Below are 19,700 nucleotides of genomic sequence, written 5' to 3' on the forward strand. Positions count from 1 at the left end.
CTGGTTTGGGAGATTCATCTTCCACAGACAAAACCTACTAAGGCAGACAGTTTGTTACATTTCCACTTCTCTTGAAAGGAAAAATTGGTCTCACTTGTGTTGATATTATATCTCAGCTGATTTTTGAGTAAAATGAAATTAATGTTCAGTTATTAGCCATGGCTCCCAGCTCTACTGTACAAGAGTAGACAGAAATTTCTGTTTAAAATCAACTGTAACAGAGCAGAATTACAAATGCAGCTGATGTTTGCATATAACTTTATTTATTTTTTAATTTATTTTTTATTTTTATTTATTTATTTGACAGAGAGAGACACAGCGAGAGAGGGAGCACAAGCAGGGGGAGAGGGAGAGGGAAAAGCAGGCTTCCCGCAGAGCAGGGAGCCCGATGCGGGGCTCGATCCCAGGACCCTGGGATCATGACCTGAGCCGAAGGCAGACGCCTAACGACTGAGCCACCCAGGCGCCCCCTGCATATAACTTTAAAAAATAAATATCACACAAAATTGACAAGGATTTTAAACCCAGGTATAAAGTGAACTGGCTAAGGGCATGAAAAGGGGTTGTGATAACCAGGCAGGTGGTCATCTCAAATGAGGAGGCCCTAATGTGATTTCAAGGCACTCACCTTCTCCAGTTGGGACAGGCTGGTTGCTCGGTTCAGGGACAAGTTCAGTACATGGTCCTCCAGGCAGAACCCCTTCACTCCTGGCACTCTGCTTATTCCAGTAGGCCTCCTGTCCCTCCCAGGAGGCGGTAGGCAATCTGTCAGAGCCCTCAGCAGGGAAGGAAGCTGGGGACTTGAGGTCCAAAAGGAAGCTATCTTGTAGGGTTTGCTTGGTGGCCTTCTTGTGGTTCCCCTTCTTACTTTCTGGGATCCCGTCACTGCCTCCTTGCCTCGGCCGGCTAGTCTCAAGCTTCCTGGTTAGCTGGAGGAGCTGATCCACGTCTTCGGTGAATTCTAGCAGAGTGCCCTCAGGGAGGCTTTGGGCCGTGCCCTCAGAGCCATAGCTGGGAGCCTTCTCCAAGAGCAGGTGCTCAGAGCAGCGGAGAGCTCCTGTGCCCTCCTTGGGCACCGACTCACGCACCTGGGGAAGGCTGCAGGGAACCATGGACAGGGAGAAGTGGGAGTAGTCCACTGCAATATACGTCAGCAGGAAATTGATGGTGACGATGGGGGCTAACACGTTCACCTGGCCCACAAGGACAAAGGCCATGGTCACTAAGCTGGTCAGGAAGATGGCAGCTACAGGTGTTTTATTTGGCCCTTTCTGCAGAAACAAAAATAATACGCAGGACTATGAAATTTCAGAAGAAAATCACATTACACGACAGAAATACAACTCATAATGGCCCAACCACTTCTACGATGATTCTACCAATCAGCTAATAACTGATTGTCTACAAACTTGGGATAATAATATTCAACTCATGGGGTTATTGTGAGATCAGAGCTAATGCACATAAAATGCCTGACACAGCACTACACAGAGCCGGCTCCCAACACACCATGGATATTGGCTGTATTCGTAACTATTAAAATGGGGCATTACCATATAGAACTTGGACTTCCCAAGTATTTCTCCTTTTGTTTCTCATTGAGTTTTAGCACCAGTCTTGGAAGTCAAAGTGGTGCAAAGTTCCCAGATTATAATGGAGAAAAGGGCCTGAAGGGGAATGGCAGAGTCTGGAAGATGGGACAGAATCACTGGTGGCTGTGGTGGGGAAATTGTGAAACTAAACATACACATGCTCCCACACACGCACTCACACACGTCTGGTATTAATGGAGGTGAGTGTGGGGACCTGCAGGAGAACAGGAGTGGTGAATATGTGCTGACTCCATAGAATTTGTCGCTCCACAGAAACTATTCATCACAGTCACTCAAATGGTTCTTGGGCCCAAAGCAATAATCACTTCTGGGTCCTCATCTTCCTTGACCTAAGAACTACATTAGCCCCAGCTGATCACTCCTTGGTCTTTGAAAGACTTTCTTTGCCTTGCTTCTCCTGATTTGCCTCCCTCCTCATTAGTTTCCAGGACTGGCTTCTCCACATCTCTGAAATCTACATTTAAAGTAGCCCAGGGCAGGAGGGTAGGGGGATGGGGTCACAGGGTGATGGGCCTTAAGGAGGGCACGTGATGTAATGAGCACAGGGTGTTACATGCAACTGATGAATCACTGAACTCTACCTCTACACTATATTTTACACTATTCACTATGTTAATTAATTGAATTTAAAAATAAATAAAGTAGCCCAGGGCAGGGCACCTGGATGGCTCAGTTTGTTAAGCATCCCTCTCTTGATTTTAGCTCAGGTCATGACCTCAGCGGCTCAGCTCATGGAGGCTGCTTGGGATTCTCTCTCTCACTCTCCCTCTATCTAAAAATAAAAAATAAAAAGTAGCCCAGGGCTCCATCCTCATGCCCTTTCTATTCTCTATCTATATTCCCTTCCTACGTGATGTCAACCAGGCTCTTGACTTTAAATACCAGTGTTATGCTCTTAACTCCCACATCTGAATCTCCAGCCTGAAATGTTCTCCTGAAATCTAGACTTAAATATTCAACTGTCTACTCAACATTTCCAGTTGATGTCTAATAGGGTCTCAAATGTTCCAAACCAAACTGCTCACCCCCCAATCTCCCACCCATCAAATCTACTTCTTCTGTAGTCTCTGTCTCAGAAAATAGCAATTCCATCCTTCCGGCTGCTCAGTCAAGCAAAACTCTTGATGCCTTTTCTCATTCTCTCAATCTCCATCAGCAAATACCGTCAGCTTTACCCTTAGATATATATGGGATCTCACCACTGCTCCCCGCTCCTTTACAGCCAATAGTCTGCAAGGGGAGGGGCAGACCTGGAAGCCACTTCCAGATCGGACCTGTAAACCCCCCACATGTGTTCCTCCAGGTGCATTCCCCCTTCCTGACCGTCAGAAGAGAGAGCAACCTTCGAAATCACAGGATGAAAGCAAAGTCATCAGCCTGAGTCTCCGAGGGTTAGAGACCCTGTTGCCCCAAAACACCTGCCCAAGAGCTTCAGAGTAAAATTCTGGGAGGAAAAAATAAGAAGTAAAAATACACTTTTACTGACTTTGAGGATTACATTTTGGGGTAGATTTACTACAGCTGTTTAACATACTCTAACAATAAAACTATTAAGAATAAAGTAAATCCTTAGAAAATGCAGAGAACTTAAAAGAAGGGTGTTAGGTAAGCTGAAGGAAATGTTAATGATCCAGGCCAAGACATTGATAAGGGCAGCTTGTGAAGTGTTAATAACAGTCAAACATGAACTTCTGTGACCAAAAGACATCATCAAGGATGAAAAAACAAGCCACAGAATGGGAAAAGATATTTGCAACACATACAGCTGACAAAGGGTAACCCAGAATATCAAAGAATCCTTACAAAATAATTAGAAGAAGACAGACAATCCACTAAAAAACAAACAAAAAAAAAACGAGCAAAAGAATGTCTATTAAACATATTGAAAGGTACCCAACCTCATTAAGTAATCAAGGAAATGCAAATTAAAACCCCAGGGAGATTCCATTAAACCCCACCAGACTGGCAAGAATTAAAAAGTATGATAATATCAAGCACTGGAACAAACATAGAGGGATAGGAACGCTTATCCACTGCTGATAGGGGTGTGAATTAGTACAAGTACTTTGGAAAAAGACTTCGGTATTATCTAGTAAGTGGAAATATACATACCTTATAGTTTAGCAATTCCAATAATGGGTATATAGTCTGGAAGACCTCTACCTGTGAACCTGTCCACCAGTATAAGAATGTTCGTTGTACTGTCTATAGCAGTTCCAAATTGGAAACAACCCAAATGTCCATCAACAGCAGAATGGAGAAATAAATTCTAGCGAATGAGGAAATGCTAGATAGGGATGACAATAAACAAGTTGCTGTTACAAGCAAAAATGTGGATGGCTCTCAATGTTGAGTGAAAGAGGCATGCCACATTTATATAAAGTTTAAAAACAGGCAAAATCAAACAATTCTGTTTAGAGATGCATATGTAGCATGCAAACCAGGGGTCAGCAAACTACGGCTCCTGGGCCATCTGGTCACCATCTGTTTATGCATGCCCACGAGCTACGAAAGGTTTTACATTTTTAAACAGTTGGGGGAAAAAATCAAAGGAAGAGCAATATTTTAAGACACACGAAAATCACATGAAATTCAAATTTCAGTGTCCATAACAAAGTTGGATTGGAACACAGCTACACCTACCCCAATAGGTGTGCCTGCCTGGGGCTACTTCTGAGATACACCTGCGGAGTTGAGTAGTTGTGACAGAGACCATAGGGCCTGTGAAGTCCGAAGTACTATTTGGCCCTTTTCAGAAAAATTTTGCCCACTCCTGGGTAAAGCCATAAAAAAAGCAAGGAAATTTTGATCACAGAAGTCAGGTCAGGAGCTATAGCTACCACGGGGAGAGGGACGGGGCTCGGAGTAGAGAGCGCATGTGGAGGGTGGCATCCAGGGGCTGGGAGTTTCACTTCAGTTATTCTTTAAACCGTTCATATTGGTTCTATGCTCTTTTCTGTATGCTGAATATCTCTCAAAAAAAAAAAAAAAATGGGGTGGGGGAACGCCTGGGTGGCTCAGTCGTTAAGCGTCTGCCTTCAGCTCAGGTCATGATCTCAGGGTCCTGGGATCGAGCCCTGCATTGGGCTCCCTGCTCAGTGGTGAGGCTGCGTCTCCCTCTCCACCGCCCCTGCTTGTGTTCTCTCTCTCTCACTCTCTCTCTCAGACAAATAAATAAAATCTTTAAAAAAAATTTTTTTTAAAGTAGTTTCCATGCCCAGTGTGGAGCCTAATGTGGGGTTTGAAGTTATGACCCTGAGATCAAGACCTGAGCTGAGATCAAGAGTTGGATGCTTACCTGACTGAGCCACCCAGGCACCCCTCTCTCAAAAAAAATTTTTTTTAAAGATTTTATTTATTTATTTGACAGAGAGAGACACCACGAGAGAGGGAACACAAGCAGGGGGAGTGGGAGAGGGAGAAGCAGGCTTCCAGCCGAGCAGGGAGCCCGATGCGGGGCTCGATCCCAGGTCCCTGGGATCACGACCTAAGCCGAAGGCAGACGCTTAACGACTGAGCCACCCAGATGCCCCTCAAAATATTTTTTATTTTTTAAAATTTAAAAAAAATTATACCACACACTTCTATTTATTTATTTTTAAAGATTTTATTTATTTATTTATTTATTTATTTATTTATTTATCTGTCAGAGAGAGAGAGAACAAGCAGGGGAAGCTGCAGGCAGAAGGAGAAGCAGGCTTCCCGCTGAGCAGGGAGCCCAATGCAGGACTCAATCTCAGGACCCTGGGATATGACCTGAGCTGAAGGCAGGTGCTTAACTGAATGAGCCACCCAGGTATCCCTCAAAACGTTTTTTAAAGTTTATTTTTTAAAGTTTAAAGTTTATCTCTCCCATTAAAAAAGAAAATGTGCTAATAAAATCTAATCATAGGTAAAGAAGCTTTTGGGAGAAAAAAATTTCAAAGTTAAAGGGCAAGTGACAAACTAGAGAAAACATTTGTAATACATATCACAAAGAGTTACCCTCCCTAACAAAAGAAGAGCTTCTAGCAACTGAGGAGAAAAAGACCAACAATCACAGAAAAAAATTTTTTTAATTAAAAACTTAAAAAACATACAAATATAAATGACTCTAAGAGGAAATGATGTCCAACCTTGTTCATATAAGAGTAATGCAAACCACAAGGATCCTGAGATGCCATTTCTCACTACACAACTGGCAAAAATTCACATCTGACAATGAACCGTGATTGCTAATAATGTGGTACCCAGGGCAAACAGCGGTCTACACACCCTACGTCTAAATATTCACAATTACAAACCAAGCTAACAGACTGTTAAAGCAAACGTGTTCTATCCTCCTTCCTTTGCAAATACAGCTTCAGGACAACGGGGAAGGCCAGGTTCAAGTTTAGAATCCTTGCACTCCTCAGAGTTCCCCAGTGGAGGATGGCTACCCGCAACTCTCCCCCCCCCACCCTTCCCAGACCATACCGTGGGGGCCTCACACCCACATGTGGACTGTGACACATTCCCTGGTCCTAGAAAGGACAGGCCCAGAGAAGAGGCCCTTGCAGACCCTGGATGTGGGTTGTAGAACATCTGGGCAGAGAATTCCAGGCAAGAGTGCAAATGATCCAGTGCAGCACACCTAGACCATCCAGAAGTGGGGCATGGGATCCAGGTGGGCATGTCCCCTTGTTCTCATGAACTTCTTATGCCAACGACCAGAACAGAGTCCTAGAAAGCAGGGTGTTTGTCCTGTGTCTAAGAGTGATGCTGGCTGTCGGGACGCAGGAACTGTTAAACATTGGTGGTAGAAGCACAAAATGATACAAATTCTATGAAAGGTGTTTTGGCAACATCTATTAAAATTAAAAATGCATCTACCCTTTGCCACAGCAAATCCACTGATGAAACTTTATCCTACAGATATATCTGCACGTAAAATAATTACACATGCACACATACAAAATTATTCCTTGTAATACTGTTCACTGGAAGCCACACAAGGGTTGATCTATAGGAACAGGTTAAACAAACTATGGTAAATCCACACGATGAAAAAAGAATGAAAAAGTGCTCTCAACATCCATATGAAAAGATGATTTCCAAGCCATATTAAATGAAAAAAAGCAAGGTATAGAGCAATGTATTAGAATACTATCTTTGTGTAAAAAATAGAAGGATTCATAAAAAACTAATAAAGACAGCTACCGATAGGGTAAGGGTGCAGGTGAAGAAAGAGAGAAAAGATTCGTGACAGGAGCAAAAATTCTCAATGTATACCTTTTATATCATTCTTGGTTTTGAGCCCTGTGTATACACTACCTAATAAAAATACATGAAATTAAAGAAAAGGCATAGACAGCACGGAAGGTACTGACATGACAGTGAGAGCTCCGAGCTGGCCCATGCTGACTGACGCGGAGGCAGAGGAGGATGGTAAGGGAGGACTGCTGGCCCTAACGGCGAGGGGTCTGGGGCGGGAAGGGGGTGGGGAGGGCCTCTGTGGTGCTCCGATAAGATAGAAATGAACTCGATCGCATAAAAACCACATTATTGGGAAGTGGGGTTCTCTATTTCTCTTTTGTCATCCCTTAGGTTTTAGGAATGTCTCGTTCAATCATTCCATGACTCAATCAAGCTACACTGTATCAGTGAGAGTTCAGGTAATGAGGACCGACGGGGGTCTGGGGGCCCAGAGGTCCAAAGTGTGGGAAATCGTCATAGAGCAACCCCAAAGGGAAGGCGAATCTCAAGGGCAGAGTTAGAGCTGCAAGGTCCAACTCCCGTCCTCACCAAGAGGTTTTTTTTTCTTCTATCTTGAACTTAAAGGATCCGGAATTTGTTTTTATTAAAGGATGTGATACTCCCTTTCCCTGCTGCTCAGGGTCCCAGATGTCACGATGACAGTTAAGCCAACCCAGTGCTAAGGGGTCCTGGTGGCTGTGACACTGACAGATGCTTTGTCCAACTGGCCCCAACCTCAGGCGGCCAGAGGACAGGGGTGAGAGAATGACATTTGCATTCTCATTTCTCCCATTCTGAAGAACTTGACTACTGGCTCTAATCAGAGAGACTTAAGCAATTTACTGGCTGATAATCAGGTTCACAGCAAAAGATCCCTTTCTCAAAAAAAAAAAAAAAAAAAAGGTCACTTACCCCTTGCCCCAAACAGGCCAGCGCGGGAATGACTTTCTCCTGGGCAATGCACTGCAGGATCCGGGGAGCTCCGTAGAGTCCTCCCATACAGGAGGCCAGGGATGAAATGTATAAGCCCAAAAGGAACAGGAAGCCTACCAGGGACACCTGTATGAGGAAGCAGTTTCATTACCCAATGCCAGAATCCACTTGTCCCTTTCTGCTCCCCTAGCACCCACCCATCTGCACCCCATCGATCATTAGTCCTCTAGATTCAACCTCTTGGATAGGTTTCCAACATTCCCAGGCCCACCCCACTTCATTCATACCATGACTGTTTCAGTTTGGCCCACCATCACCTCTTGTATGGATGACACAGGGTCTCAAATTGAGCATGCACCAGACTCATCTAGAGGGCTTGTTGCCCTCCAACAGATGAATGGATAAAGAAGGTGTGGTCCATATATACAATGGAATATTACTCAGCCATCAGAAAGGATGAATATCCAACTTTTACATCAACATGGATGGGAACTGGAGGAGATTATGCTAAAAATAAGTCAAGCAGAGAAAGTCACCTATCCCTATGGTTTCACTTATTTGTGGAATATAAGGAATAGCATGGAGGACATTAGGAGAAGGAAGGGAAAAATGAAGGGAGGGGGAACCGGAGGGGGAGACGAACCTGAGGAACTATGGACTCTGAGAAACAAACTGAGGGTTTCAGAGGGGAGGGGGTGGGGGATGGGTTAGCCCGGTGGTGGGTATTAAGGAGGGCACGTTCTGCATGGAGCACTGGGTGTTATACGCAAACAATGAATCATGGAACACTACATCAAAAACTAATGATGTATTGTATGGTGACTAACATAACATAATAAAATAAAATTAAAAAAAAAATACAGGTTCCTGATCCCCACCTCAGAGTTTCTGATTAAGTAGGTCTAGGAAAGGGCCCAAGAATTTGGATTTCCCACAAGCTCCCAGATGATGCTGATGCGGAGGGTCTGGGGAGCACACTTTGAGGACCACTAGCTAACTGCAGTGCGAATTGGCCTCCCGCCTCTAAGCTCCGCCCACTCTGAATTGTCCCCAAGCCTCCGCCAGAGTGACCTCTCTAAACTCAAACCTGATCAGAATGCCACTGCCACAAAAATATCAGTGGCTTCCCACCGCCCTGGCATCCTCAGCCCGTCCTGGTCTGTGACCTTTGTAGCCCTGTGTGCCACACACTCGGACTTTCTGTCAGCTCACTTCCCTGCCTGCTGCCACCCTCTGTCCATGCTTGTTACACCCAGGTGTGCTTTAAGACTCAGCCCAATCCTCTCCTCCGCCATGAGACCTTCCCCCAGCCCCTCACAGCAGTGGCTGCTCCTTAGGGCCCCGCAGCACCTCAGCCTGAGTTTGGGGAGCACCTAGCATGCTGTCTCCTCTAGTGGCCCCAGAGGCCTCATTTCTGCAGGGCTCCTGTCTTGCTCATCCTAGTATACTTGGTGCCAACACAGAGCTACAAATGCTGAATGGATGAATGAATGAGCTCCATGACCCACATGGCCCACAAGTCACTAACAGAGTAAGAGAGGGCACAGTTGTTCCGCTTGGTGTCGACTTGCAAAGATCAGCGCTGCTGGCCACGCAGCTGGGCCCCAGGCTGTGGGTCAGGAACCCGCCCCACCCTCCTGAGCCGGCCCTCCTCTGGACCCACTGGGAAGTGGCCCTGCTTTCTGATTATTTGAGGTGCCCTTCTCCATTCTACTTTCCTATAGGCACGGCGGCCAGTACTGTGTGTTCCAAGTGCTCATTTGTCCAGCTATCACAGATGGGTTAGCTCTAATTTGCATGGTCTTGTCACATCCTTCATGATGAAGCTTCTTCACCTCACTTTTTATGTCCCTGCTTTAGCCGTCACTGGGTCAGTGGCATCGAGCTACACGGGACACCAGCTTCTGGCTAGACCTCTTTCCTGGCTCATAAATTATGGAAAACCTGCACCAGCCAGGATTCCTGATCGGACACAATATATTTTTAAAAGAATATATTTGTAGGACACTAGAGGTTCACATCACGAGGCTGAAAGATCAGGTGTGGAAAGGAACAAGACCCAAGCCTAGAGGTGCAACCGGGACTCTGGAAGAGGAACGGTCTGGCCAGGAAGTTACCAGCACCCTGCTGTCCTGCGGATGAATTCCATCATCCCTTCTTCGTTGCCTCATTCATGATACTTGGAGCATCTGATGGGTCTAAAACCTAGATCACATGCCCTAACAGGGCCACAAAGGGACAGGCAAGAGAGGGGCTTCTGTAATATTAAATGAGGCTCACTCCCTCCAAGATCATATATAGGTGTAATGACCCCCAAACGGTCAGGGATGCCAGGGGCCTGATGGACGTGACTCAGGTCCACTACAGAGCCTAACTTGTCCCTCATTTCAGTGTGGATTACTTTTCCCTAAATGCAGGACCTCATCTCATCCCCAGTGAATGTCCCCTGTATATTTTCTTCATTGTCACCAGCGTAACCCCACCTGTGTTGTAGTCCGTGACACGAGGGGGTTCTCCTGCAGTCGAGCACAGGCTCCTGCCGCTCGTGCGTCCTGCCCCTGCCCCACCACACCACAGGCTTCGTCGTGCCCACGAAATTCGTGAGGCTTCGCGGCTCATGCCCTGGAGGCCTCACAAAATCGTTAGATAAACTGCTTCCATTATCAACCCCTGATCCATTCTGGGATGCAGTCCTTCACCTCGAACGTTTGTTTCTGTTTTCGCAACCAAACGCATGCTGTATTCATTAGTTTTAAAAATACCTAGACTCGTCAGGGGTGCCTGGCTGGCTCAGTGGGTGGAATATCCAACTCCTGATCTCGGGGTCATGAGTTTGAGCCCCACATTGTGGGTACAGATTACATTGAAAAAAAAAATACATAGACTCTGTGATAAAATTTTATCAAAAGCTTTTAGAAAATGCAACTAGGAGTTCTCCACTCCAGCTATACCAAAGAATCAGTCCAAGAGGTTTGGCTTTATCAGTGTTGGGTGGGGCACAGACGTCACTGATTTTTCAAACACCCTCCAGGCAATTCTAATGTGCATCCAGGGTAGAGAACCGCTGGGCAAGGTGCATCGGAACCACTGCACTGTCCCTTCAGAGAATTCTCCAGGAGACATGGTATCTCCTTGCAGAAATTTTATTGCTTCTTATCCAAAAGGTTATATATATTTGTGTTAAAAAAAATTTGTTTTCATTGAAAGCCTGTCCATTACTCAGGTTGGAAGTGAGACTGCCTAGTCTGGCTTCCTCCTCGTGTGGGGCTGACCCAGGAAACGGGAGTCTCTAGTTCCAGGTCCTACAGAGATGCCCATGTTTGCCTTCCCACAGACACTCCCTGGGACTCCTGCAGAAACTCTGGGCCGGGGGCCAGAGAGGGGACTGTCCAGGCACAGTGACTTGTTTACGTCCAGTGTGGCAACTGTGTTTACAATGGTCTGTTCACTCGACAATCTTTTATATAAAACTATGATTCTGTCAGTTTTCTGAAAAATAAATGAAATGTTGGTTGTCGTGTGTGGATCAATTATAAAAACTCCATTCTATCTCTCTCCCACGTGTATCCTGTCCCTTCCTTCCCGTCATCCATCCACGGGAGCATCTGCTGAGGACAGGTGACAGACCTGGCCCAGCGCTAGGCACAGGGTAAGACGTTATAGGTACAACAGTGACCTACACAGCTTTGCTTCCAGCCCTTGTAGAATTTAATCACTTTCTCTCTTCATACGGAACTGTGAGCTTGCGAACTATGCCTGTGGAGATGAAGTGAGCATTTATTTGAGCAGATGTGTGTCAATAGTTTTTTAGGGGGGAAAAAAAAGTACCCCTCTGTCATACAGATATTTGAGCAAAAATCTATCTTTCCAAAATTATCTGAGGTATGAACTACCCTAACTTCTTCCTTCAGTAACTCCTGATGAAAATTATAATTTCATCTCCTTGCTTTTTATATTTTATGCCAGCTACCATCAGAGCTTCAGTCCTGAAGGTATCTCACCTGTCCACCGGCCGTTCCTTTCTCTTGAAGGATCGCATTCAAAGTCATTTGCAAGGTGCTCATCCTGCCTCATCCAATTCCTATGGCCCCTTGACATCAGTGAGGAGTACATCCTGAAACTCTTACAATCCCAAATTGTCTCATGGTCCCCTAGTTTTCTCCCGCATCAGATTTCCACAGACAAGAGTTTCCTCAAACTGTCCCAGCTTCACAAAAGGACCAATATCTCAACTTTCAGTCAAGTTTTCTCTCACTTGATAGCCATTTTCCAGAAGGAAATAAAGTTGGCTTCACTTCCTGAGAGACCGCTCTGTGTCCATGAGGGAGAGCAGAGGACAGCCAGGCTGGGCTGGATGGGCAAGGCTGAGCAGCTTCCTCCTTCACCAGCTGCCAACCCTGCCCCCCCACCCCCCCAACCCCCCACCGTGGGCGCTCCAGGTCCCTCCTGAACACCTGAAACCATGACTGTCAGATCTAAGAATGATTAGAGTTTACTTGGTGGGATACCTCCTTTTTAACAACGATGCTTTGGGGGTACTTTTCCTACTTAGTTTGTTCTTATTTTGCTGGTTGGCAAGCTCCAGGCTTCCTGAAGTACTTGGTCTTTTTGATGTTTAATAAATTTCTTTTTTTCCTGGACTGTATACAAGTTTATTCCAAAACAGTTATTTAATCTATTTAGTTTTACCTCTGCTAATACCTGTTCTTCATACAATTCCTCCTTCTATAACTGAATAATATTGGGATTGACTTTTTTTTTCTATCCAGTTAAATACGGTGGATTTGTAGGAAAAAAATACGTCCTACCTATAAGGTTATCCCCATTAAGGAGTGTTCAGAGGAGGCACTATTTAATAAGCACCTACTGTGTTTCAGGTATTGTGCTTTCCATAGATTACCTCAGAGCCACCACAACGTACTGAAGACTTTTGAAAAAGCGTAACACTACAGGGCAGCTTGTTGGCTCTGTCGGTAGAGCAGGCAACCCTTGATCAGGAGGTCGTGAGTTCAAGCCCCATGTGGGGCGTGGAGCCTACTTAAAAAAAAAAAAAAGAAAAAAGCGTAACACTATGGAGACTGACACCCAAGAACCAGGCAAAAGTTTTTGTGGGGTAGGAATATAAAGCAAGAAAGAAACTTCTTAGAGAAACCGTAGGCTGGGAAGACAAATCATTAGAAATAGATCTGAGAAGCTGCAGAAACCAAAAAAGAAATAGATGAACCGACCAGCTGCAGGTCAGTGGAAAGGAATTCAGGGCAGCCAGCAGCCACTGAAGATAAGCGTTCTGGCAGAAAGCACCCGCCAGAAAGACCGAGAAGTGCACTGCGGAGCTTCCTGAGAGCCAGCCCCAAGGGGAGCGTCCTGGAGGCCTGCTTGGTCTCTGCCCCAGGGGGAGACCCTCAGGACACACAGACCAGACTGAGGAGGCCTCGCTTCCTCAGGGCCCAGGAGAGCTCAGAGATGGGCTGGCTCAGAACCCAGGCCACAGCTAAGACATGCAGCTGAGATAACAGTGACCCCGAGGGTGGTAAGCCGGGTCGAGGGACCACGGAGGAGACCGTGCGCTCGTAGCTTGTGGCCTCTGCAGGTGGCACCACCCCCTTCTCCAGGCGCTGCTAGTACAACCTTCCGCGGCCCAGCTCGCTGCTGAGTGCAGCCGAGTCAGTCCCAAGGAGGGACATCAGAGAGCAGAAAAGGAGGAAAGCCAAGGTTGGAGGCTTCGGCGGGGCGGGGGGGGGCGTAAATCCTGTGCAGTCCCCTTTGCAGCGGGGAGCCCGGGGGCAGCAGCTCAGCACAGTGCCCCTTTCTGGAGTTGCCCTGGTGGGTTCTTCCACTGTATACTTACTTGCTGTACCAGCCCCTGTTTGCTACTGAGAACCAAGAGCAGTATCTTTCCTGACTTGACAGCCTTTACAACCGCCTCTTCTAGGAAACGGTCTATTCCCCCCCAAAGCCCGAACCCTCCACCTCTCCGCCTGGTGTGCGCACACCGGCACTCCCACACATTAGTGCCCAGCGTGGTTTAGCAGGTGCCCCCACCGGCTAAATGTTCGCCTACCTGTTTCAACGCCTGGGACAGGTGGCATTCCAAACAAGCTTCCGCCAGCTCAGGTGGCTATTATTAGTGGTGGAATTTCCACCCACAAAGGCTTTCCCGAGCTGTCCGTGGAGATGTTTTTACTCTCCTGTGGTGGCCTTCCTTGGATACAGGCTGCCTACCCTCCCGTATACCTGTTCTTCGTTCTCTCTGCAAAGGAGGGGAAGGAGGGGAGAGAGGAGCCCCAGACCAAGGCATAATTTGCCTTGTTCCATCCAGATCAGAGCCTCGAACGGTTGAAAGGACCTCTGTGAGGGAATCTACTAGAAAGGAGCCCGCTTTAGAGGCTGAGCTAGCTAGCCTCTGGCAAGTTGCGGACCACAGCAGGCAGACCCCCTGGTCAAAGCATCAGCTGTTCCCCGAGGCCTTTAATTCCTCTGACGCAGCCAAGCTTTTCATTCCACGATTAGAGAAAAGGCCCGTGGGAGATGAAACTCAAGATGGAAGCTTGCATGAGGTATAAATGAGGGCCGCAGATTCCTTCCCTGAGAGGAGGTGTCTCGCTGGGGGTCTAAGACCTTGGTCCCGGGAAGGGGGTGGAGAGAGTGCCCTCACCACCTGAGCTGCTCCCCCTTTCAAAACCTGCTTTCAGAGTCAAGACCCCTGAAAACATAGATCATCTTTACATTGTCACCTACATATCTTAAAAAGAAACCTGCGCTAATGTGGAAACCAAGCCCAAATGTAGCTCTAAAAAGAGAGTTCAGAGTTTCCTGCCCCAGGCTGCCCCAGTCAGTGGTCCTCTGTGAAGATCAGCAAGGTGGCTTTGCAAAGCCTCACACCAAGAGAAAGTGCTACTTTCTCCCAAAATCTGAGCAGAAACACTCGGGAGTTAACTAGAAAAACTTTCCTAGCCTTCTACATTTCTCTGATAAATGACAGGAATCTCAGGGTCCACTTTTCCTCCAAGAACTTAAGGGAAGGTAGGAGTTTTTGGGGATTTCCAGAAAAGCATCTGGGAATCTTATTCTCCTAGGTTCTAGAGATGCCAAATGAGTGTCCTTCACTGTCACCTGACCTCCAGCCTGTTAAGGGGCAGCTGTGGAATGTGAGGAATTTGCTAATCGGCTTCTGGCAGGGTCCACTGCTCTAGAAACAAAGGTGTTACAGCCAGATCAACCCCAGCCCACTCCTGGGGAGAGCCCATCGAGTCAAGGTCTGCAGAGGGCAGGGTGGGCTTCCCCCTGTCACTGGGCCTCCTCCAACTCCCTCCACTTTGCTGCCTCCTTCCCACCCCTCGGCCTCCTCCTTTACTTGCTTCCAGTGAGCAGCCCTTTCTGCTCATGGTGGAAGGTGAGGCTAGTGGCAGAAATGAAGGGCTGGTTGAGCTAGGGGTTTGCGCTCAGGGCATTCTTTGTTTCTGTCCTGATTTTTGACATGAAGAGAAACTTTTGTTCCTCTTATTTAGTCCCCTGACCCATAAGAAAAACCTGTACCTTTTCCATATTTTTGCCCCCCCCAGCCCCCCCTTCAGTCCTGGCCCAAGCCTCTCTGGATTCCCAGGCAGGACTGCAGGGGGCGGGGGGCAGCTATTAGTAGATGGGAGCAAACGAAAGACGCAGCAGACGGAGCTGGCCGGCAGAGCAGGACTCACCCACCTTTTCTGCTATCAGGAAGTCATAGCGAAGGGCCTCTCGGGTGCAGGCAGAGCCCAGCAGGAAGACGAATACAAGGTACAGAAACCACCTGCAAAACCCCAAGAGTGGAGCAGAGCTTACAGCCCCCGACTTCAGCCAAGCACATCCCAACCCACCGCACTCAGCCTCCCGGGTTCCCGCGGGGACCCGTCTCAGAAGGAAAGAGAAAGGCCAGTCATGAAGCCTCCCTGGCTTGTCTGAGGGGGCTCCCAGCACTATTTCCCCTCTAGCATATCTCTTGCCAAAGAATGTATGATTGTTTTGTCTCTTTGTTACATTAAAGAAGAAAGATGCACTGAGGGTGCTGGGAGTGGGGAACAGGTGGCCCCTCTGGCCTCCAGCTTGCCTGGACTCAGGCAGGGGTGACCGGCAACCCCACAGCCCCCCTTTGCACCCGTGAAGAACACGCAGATGATCTCTCAGACTTCTTAGTCCCACTGTTCCTTGGATCCCAGATGACAGAGAGCCGGGCCAAGTGTGAAAAGGGCAGCGGTGACCCGGCTCTGCCCCAGATGCCCTGTGACCTTGAATAAGTCACATGATCCCCGCGGCCTCATTCCCATCTGGGCAGTGAAAGGACGGGCCAAAGGTCCGTCCCGGGACCTCCCAGCTCTGACCCCAAAATGAGGCAGGGCTCTTTCTTCTCTGTCCTTCCCAACACCCGAGCGTTCTCTGTGGCCTTCATTCTCTGGCCAGCACGCAGCCCTACTTAACACACATCGGACTTGTGCTGTGTGCCCGACGCAGTGGGGCCGCTCTAATAAGCTGAGAGCAAATTCAGCGTTTACGAAACGCACATAGTCGTATTTCGAAGTACCACACTTAAAGTAACACAGGCACTTTTCACTTCTCAAGTCATCGGCACGTCTACGCCTCTCACATCCACCCAGTGAAGGCAGAGAAGCTTCTTCCTGGGGCACAGAGAGTAAAACGGAAGACTCTGGAAGGTCAGAAGCAGCTCCAAGGCCACTCAGTCTGCTCGTGTAGGTGGCGCGGTGGGAACTAAAACCCTGAGAGCCTTGGGGTGGTGCCGGGGAGGCGAGCTGAGGGGAGGACAGCCTGCCACGTGTCTTCACACACAGTGGCTGCGCCACAGTCTCTGGGGTACACATGTTCCCATTATCCCCATTTTATGAGAAAGGAAACAGAGGCTCAGGGAGCTAAGTACATTGTTCAGCATATCACCCAGCCCCCCAGCAGCAGAGCTAGGGTAGAAACCCCAACCTGACGGCAGAACTCTTCACCTTTCTGTTCCTCCCAACAATCCTGGAAAGTCAATGGTTAAAAAATCCCCAAGTTCAAAATGGAAGTGGGGGAGGAGGAGGGGCAGGAGGCTGAGGAGAAAGGAAAGAAAGGATTCATCCTCCTCCTCCTGCATTCCCAGGCAGGGGGTCTGAACCCACCAGACGTGAATTTTCCAGCCGGCTGAGTGTTAAAAGGAGAATTGGAATATGAAATAGATTGGCCACAGTTGGGGCACTCTCAGAACAAAAGGGGCAATCCCCTCTTTTGCCTGGGGTTTTCTCTCCTTCTCTCCAGTGGATTGCCACCAGGGGAACTTACTTACGAGATGCCAACAGCTGCTAGGGAGCCCAGGGGGATGCTGGCAGCGGGCTCCCGGAGGTCACCCCCCATGTTGAAACCGGCCATGACTCCTGAAAGACACCCAGACAGGGGAGAGGGGTGAGCAGTGCACTCCACTCCATGAATCACCTTCCCCTCGTCAGGGCCCTCTCCTGGAAGCTATCCCACGGCAAGCCCTTCCATCTGCAGTTCTGGCAACTGAGTTTCTCAATCTCCCCTGGCAACTGGGGAGGCATCCGTGGGGCATGAAAGGGACCTTTGTGGATTGGATGATGCTTGGGAGGAAAGCCCTGCTGGCTACAAAAGCATCTTGTGGCCCAGTGCAAAGTAATGAGGGTGAGTGAGACATCTGGCAGGCTGCACAAAGGTCCTGTGGCTACATACTGAGCTCTGCCACCCCCTTCTCCCCCAACTCCCTGGGGAGGCTCAGCCTTAGCAAAGCACCTGCTGCCCCCTCCTCCACTCAGCTCCTTGCCTCTGCTGCCCACTGACTGCACTGGGGTTTAGGTGTCCTGGGAGCAGGTCCCATCCAACAGCCAGGGCCAGAGACCAAAGGGCTCTAAACAAGTTCCAAAGAACCATCATGATGCTACCAACACTGAGTCCCAAGCTCCTCTTCATCATTGCCTCTATTCCCCAAGAACACTTGTGAAAAGTCATAATTAGTCAAGATGGGGAGGGAGGACACCGTGTGGGATGGTGAGAGGGGTCATCACCTCTGTCCGTATTCACCCACAGAAGAAACCAATAAGACAATATGTTCTGATCATCAAAAGCGGGTCCAGCCCACAGGTGCTCTACAAGCCCTGGTCAGGAAGGTCTCACAGAGGGGCGGGTGCGTCTCAAATGTGGCCTTGTGAGAAGATTTACATAGGCTTAGGGAGAGAGATGGGTCTAACGCCATCATTATGGGTTGAACACCTTCAACCTGACAGGGCCTGGGCTAATGCTTTCCATGCATTTTTTTATCTTGTTCAATCCTTACAACAACCACATCAGAAAAGCAGAATTATTTCCCCTATTTTACAGAAAAGGAAACTAGTATTCAGAGAGGTTAATTAAAGTGGCCTAAGGTCACACATTTACTAAGTGGGAAAGCTAGGCTTCAACCCCAGTCTGTCTGACTCTGAAAATTCTGTTCCAACCAGCCCTGCTAAAACACTTGCAGGAGCGCAGGTAAAATGGGGGTGAAGTGAAGATGTGGAGGCAGAGAGTTAACGGGGGCGTATTTCCAAGGGTGCCCTGAATGGGGGACCAGCACTGGGACCTGCACACGCATTGACCAGCAATTCCACTCCTGGGACTTCCACCTCAGTGAACAGTCAAGGATATAAGCAAAGTGTAGCCAAAAATGTTTATAAAAATGCTTGTCTATATACTAGTGAAAACGAGAAACAACCTAATATCTACAAGTAGGGGATTGGCTACATAAGTGATGATACATCTTTCACTAAATACCAGGGCTCGGGCGTTGGCCTTGGCCGAGATATGTTGTGACACAGAAAGATATTTAAAAAGCTATTGTTTCATTTTCAGATACATATTATAAAACAGAACATGTGGTATGATCCCACTGTTGTAAAAAAAAAAAAAAAAAGACAACAGACAAATGTATGCATGGCGGGGGGAAGGAACCAGGACATATTTTAAAATGCTAAACATTTTCAAATGTGTTGGTGATGGAAAAACAGATGATTTTTCATTTTCTTGCTTAGATTTATTGTCCCAATTTTCTACAGTGATTGTTTTCAAATGGGGGCTTCTTAAAGGGCTTTTTGTTTAAAATGCCACATTAGGCATCTTCTCTTTCCTCTTGTTTCCCTTCTTCCCAAGATCCTATTAAAGGGTAGGAAGGGGGAAATGCATCCATGCCTAGAAGCAAAGAGGGTTGGGACGGGGAGCCGTGAGTAGATGAAAGGTTGCTCCAGATGTCTGGCACATAGAGAATGCAGAAAATGACCCAGCGTGAAAGGGAAGGAAAGGAAAGCCTTAGAAAACTTCTCTAGAGGATCTGGATAAACCCAAGGAAAACCAGGGCTGCTAGTGTAGATGTTTGCACCCCAACGAAGCCCTCCTCAAGGACTGGCCGTACTCACAAATGAGCCACAGTCAAGTCCCCTTCAGGGATGCAGACCTACACACACTACAGCCAGGAATCCATGCCAGCAACCCAAGATTGCCAGGGGTGTGATGAAAACCAGCAACAAATGCATGCATGATAAAAATAGAACAACCTGGGCTGGAAGGAACATATAAATCAGAACACAGATGAGAATTTTGAAGAAAATACAATTAGTAGCTCCAGACACATCCAAGAAGAATATTCTCTCTATAAAGCAAGGTGCCAGGAAAACAAAAATAATCCAAGAACAAAAAAGAACTTTTGGAAATTACAAACATGATCACTAAAATTAAAAATGCAATAGAAGATCTGAAAGATAAAGTTAAGCGAGTATCCCAGAATTGAGAACAGAAAGATAAAGGGGTACAAAACTGAGCAAAGCCTGGGAGAAACAGAGGGGCTATCTCAGAGTTACAGCATCCAACTAACGGGAGGTCCAAAAAGAGAGAACAGAGAAAACCAAAGAAATAACCAGATAAATAAACCAGAACTAAATA

General features: G+C 47.5%; 1 protein-coding gene across 1 annotated transcript in view; it reads right to left on the reverse strand.

Annotated features, from left to right (window-relative positions):
* Positions 1 to 19,700, reverse strand: part of SLC12A8 (solute carrier family 12 member 8) — a 125,679-nt gene that overhangs the window by 34,955 nt on the left and 71,024 nt on the right. Inside the window, exons 6-9 of the mRNA XM_032406254.1 lie at positions 17,065 to 17,152; positions 15,459 to 15,546; positions 7,740 to 7,886; positions 629 to 1,271 (exon numbers count right to left, since the gene is read on the reverse strand). Coding sequence (XP_032262145.1) covers positions 629 to 1,271; positions 7,740 to 7,886; positions 15,459 to 15,546; positions 17,065 to 17,152 — 966 coding nt within the window. The remainder of the gene's footprint in view (positions 1 to 628; positions 1,272 to 7,739; positions 7,887 to 15,458; positions 15,547 to 17,064; positions 17,153 to 19,700) is intronic.

Source organism: Phoca vitulina, unplaced genomic scaffold (genome assembly GCF_004348235.1).
Source record: "Phoca vitulina isolate PV1807 unplaced genomic scaffold, GSC_HSeal_1.0 scaffold8, whole genome shotgun sequence".
In the NCBI taxonomy this organism is placed as follows: domain Eukaryota; kingdom Metazoa; phylum Chordata; class Mammalia; order Carnivora; family Phocidae; genus Phoca; species Phoca vitulina.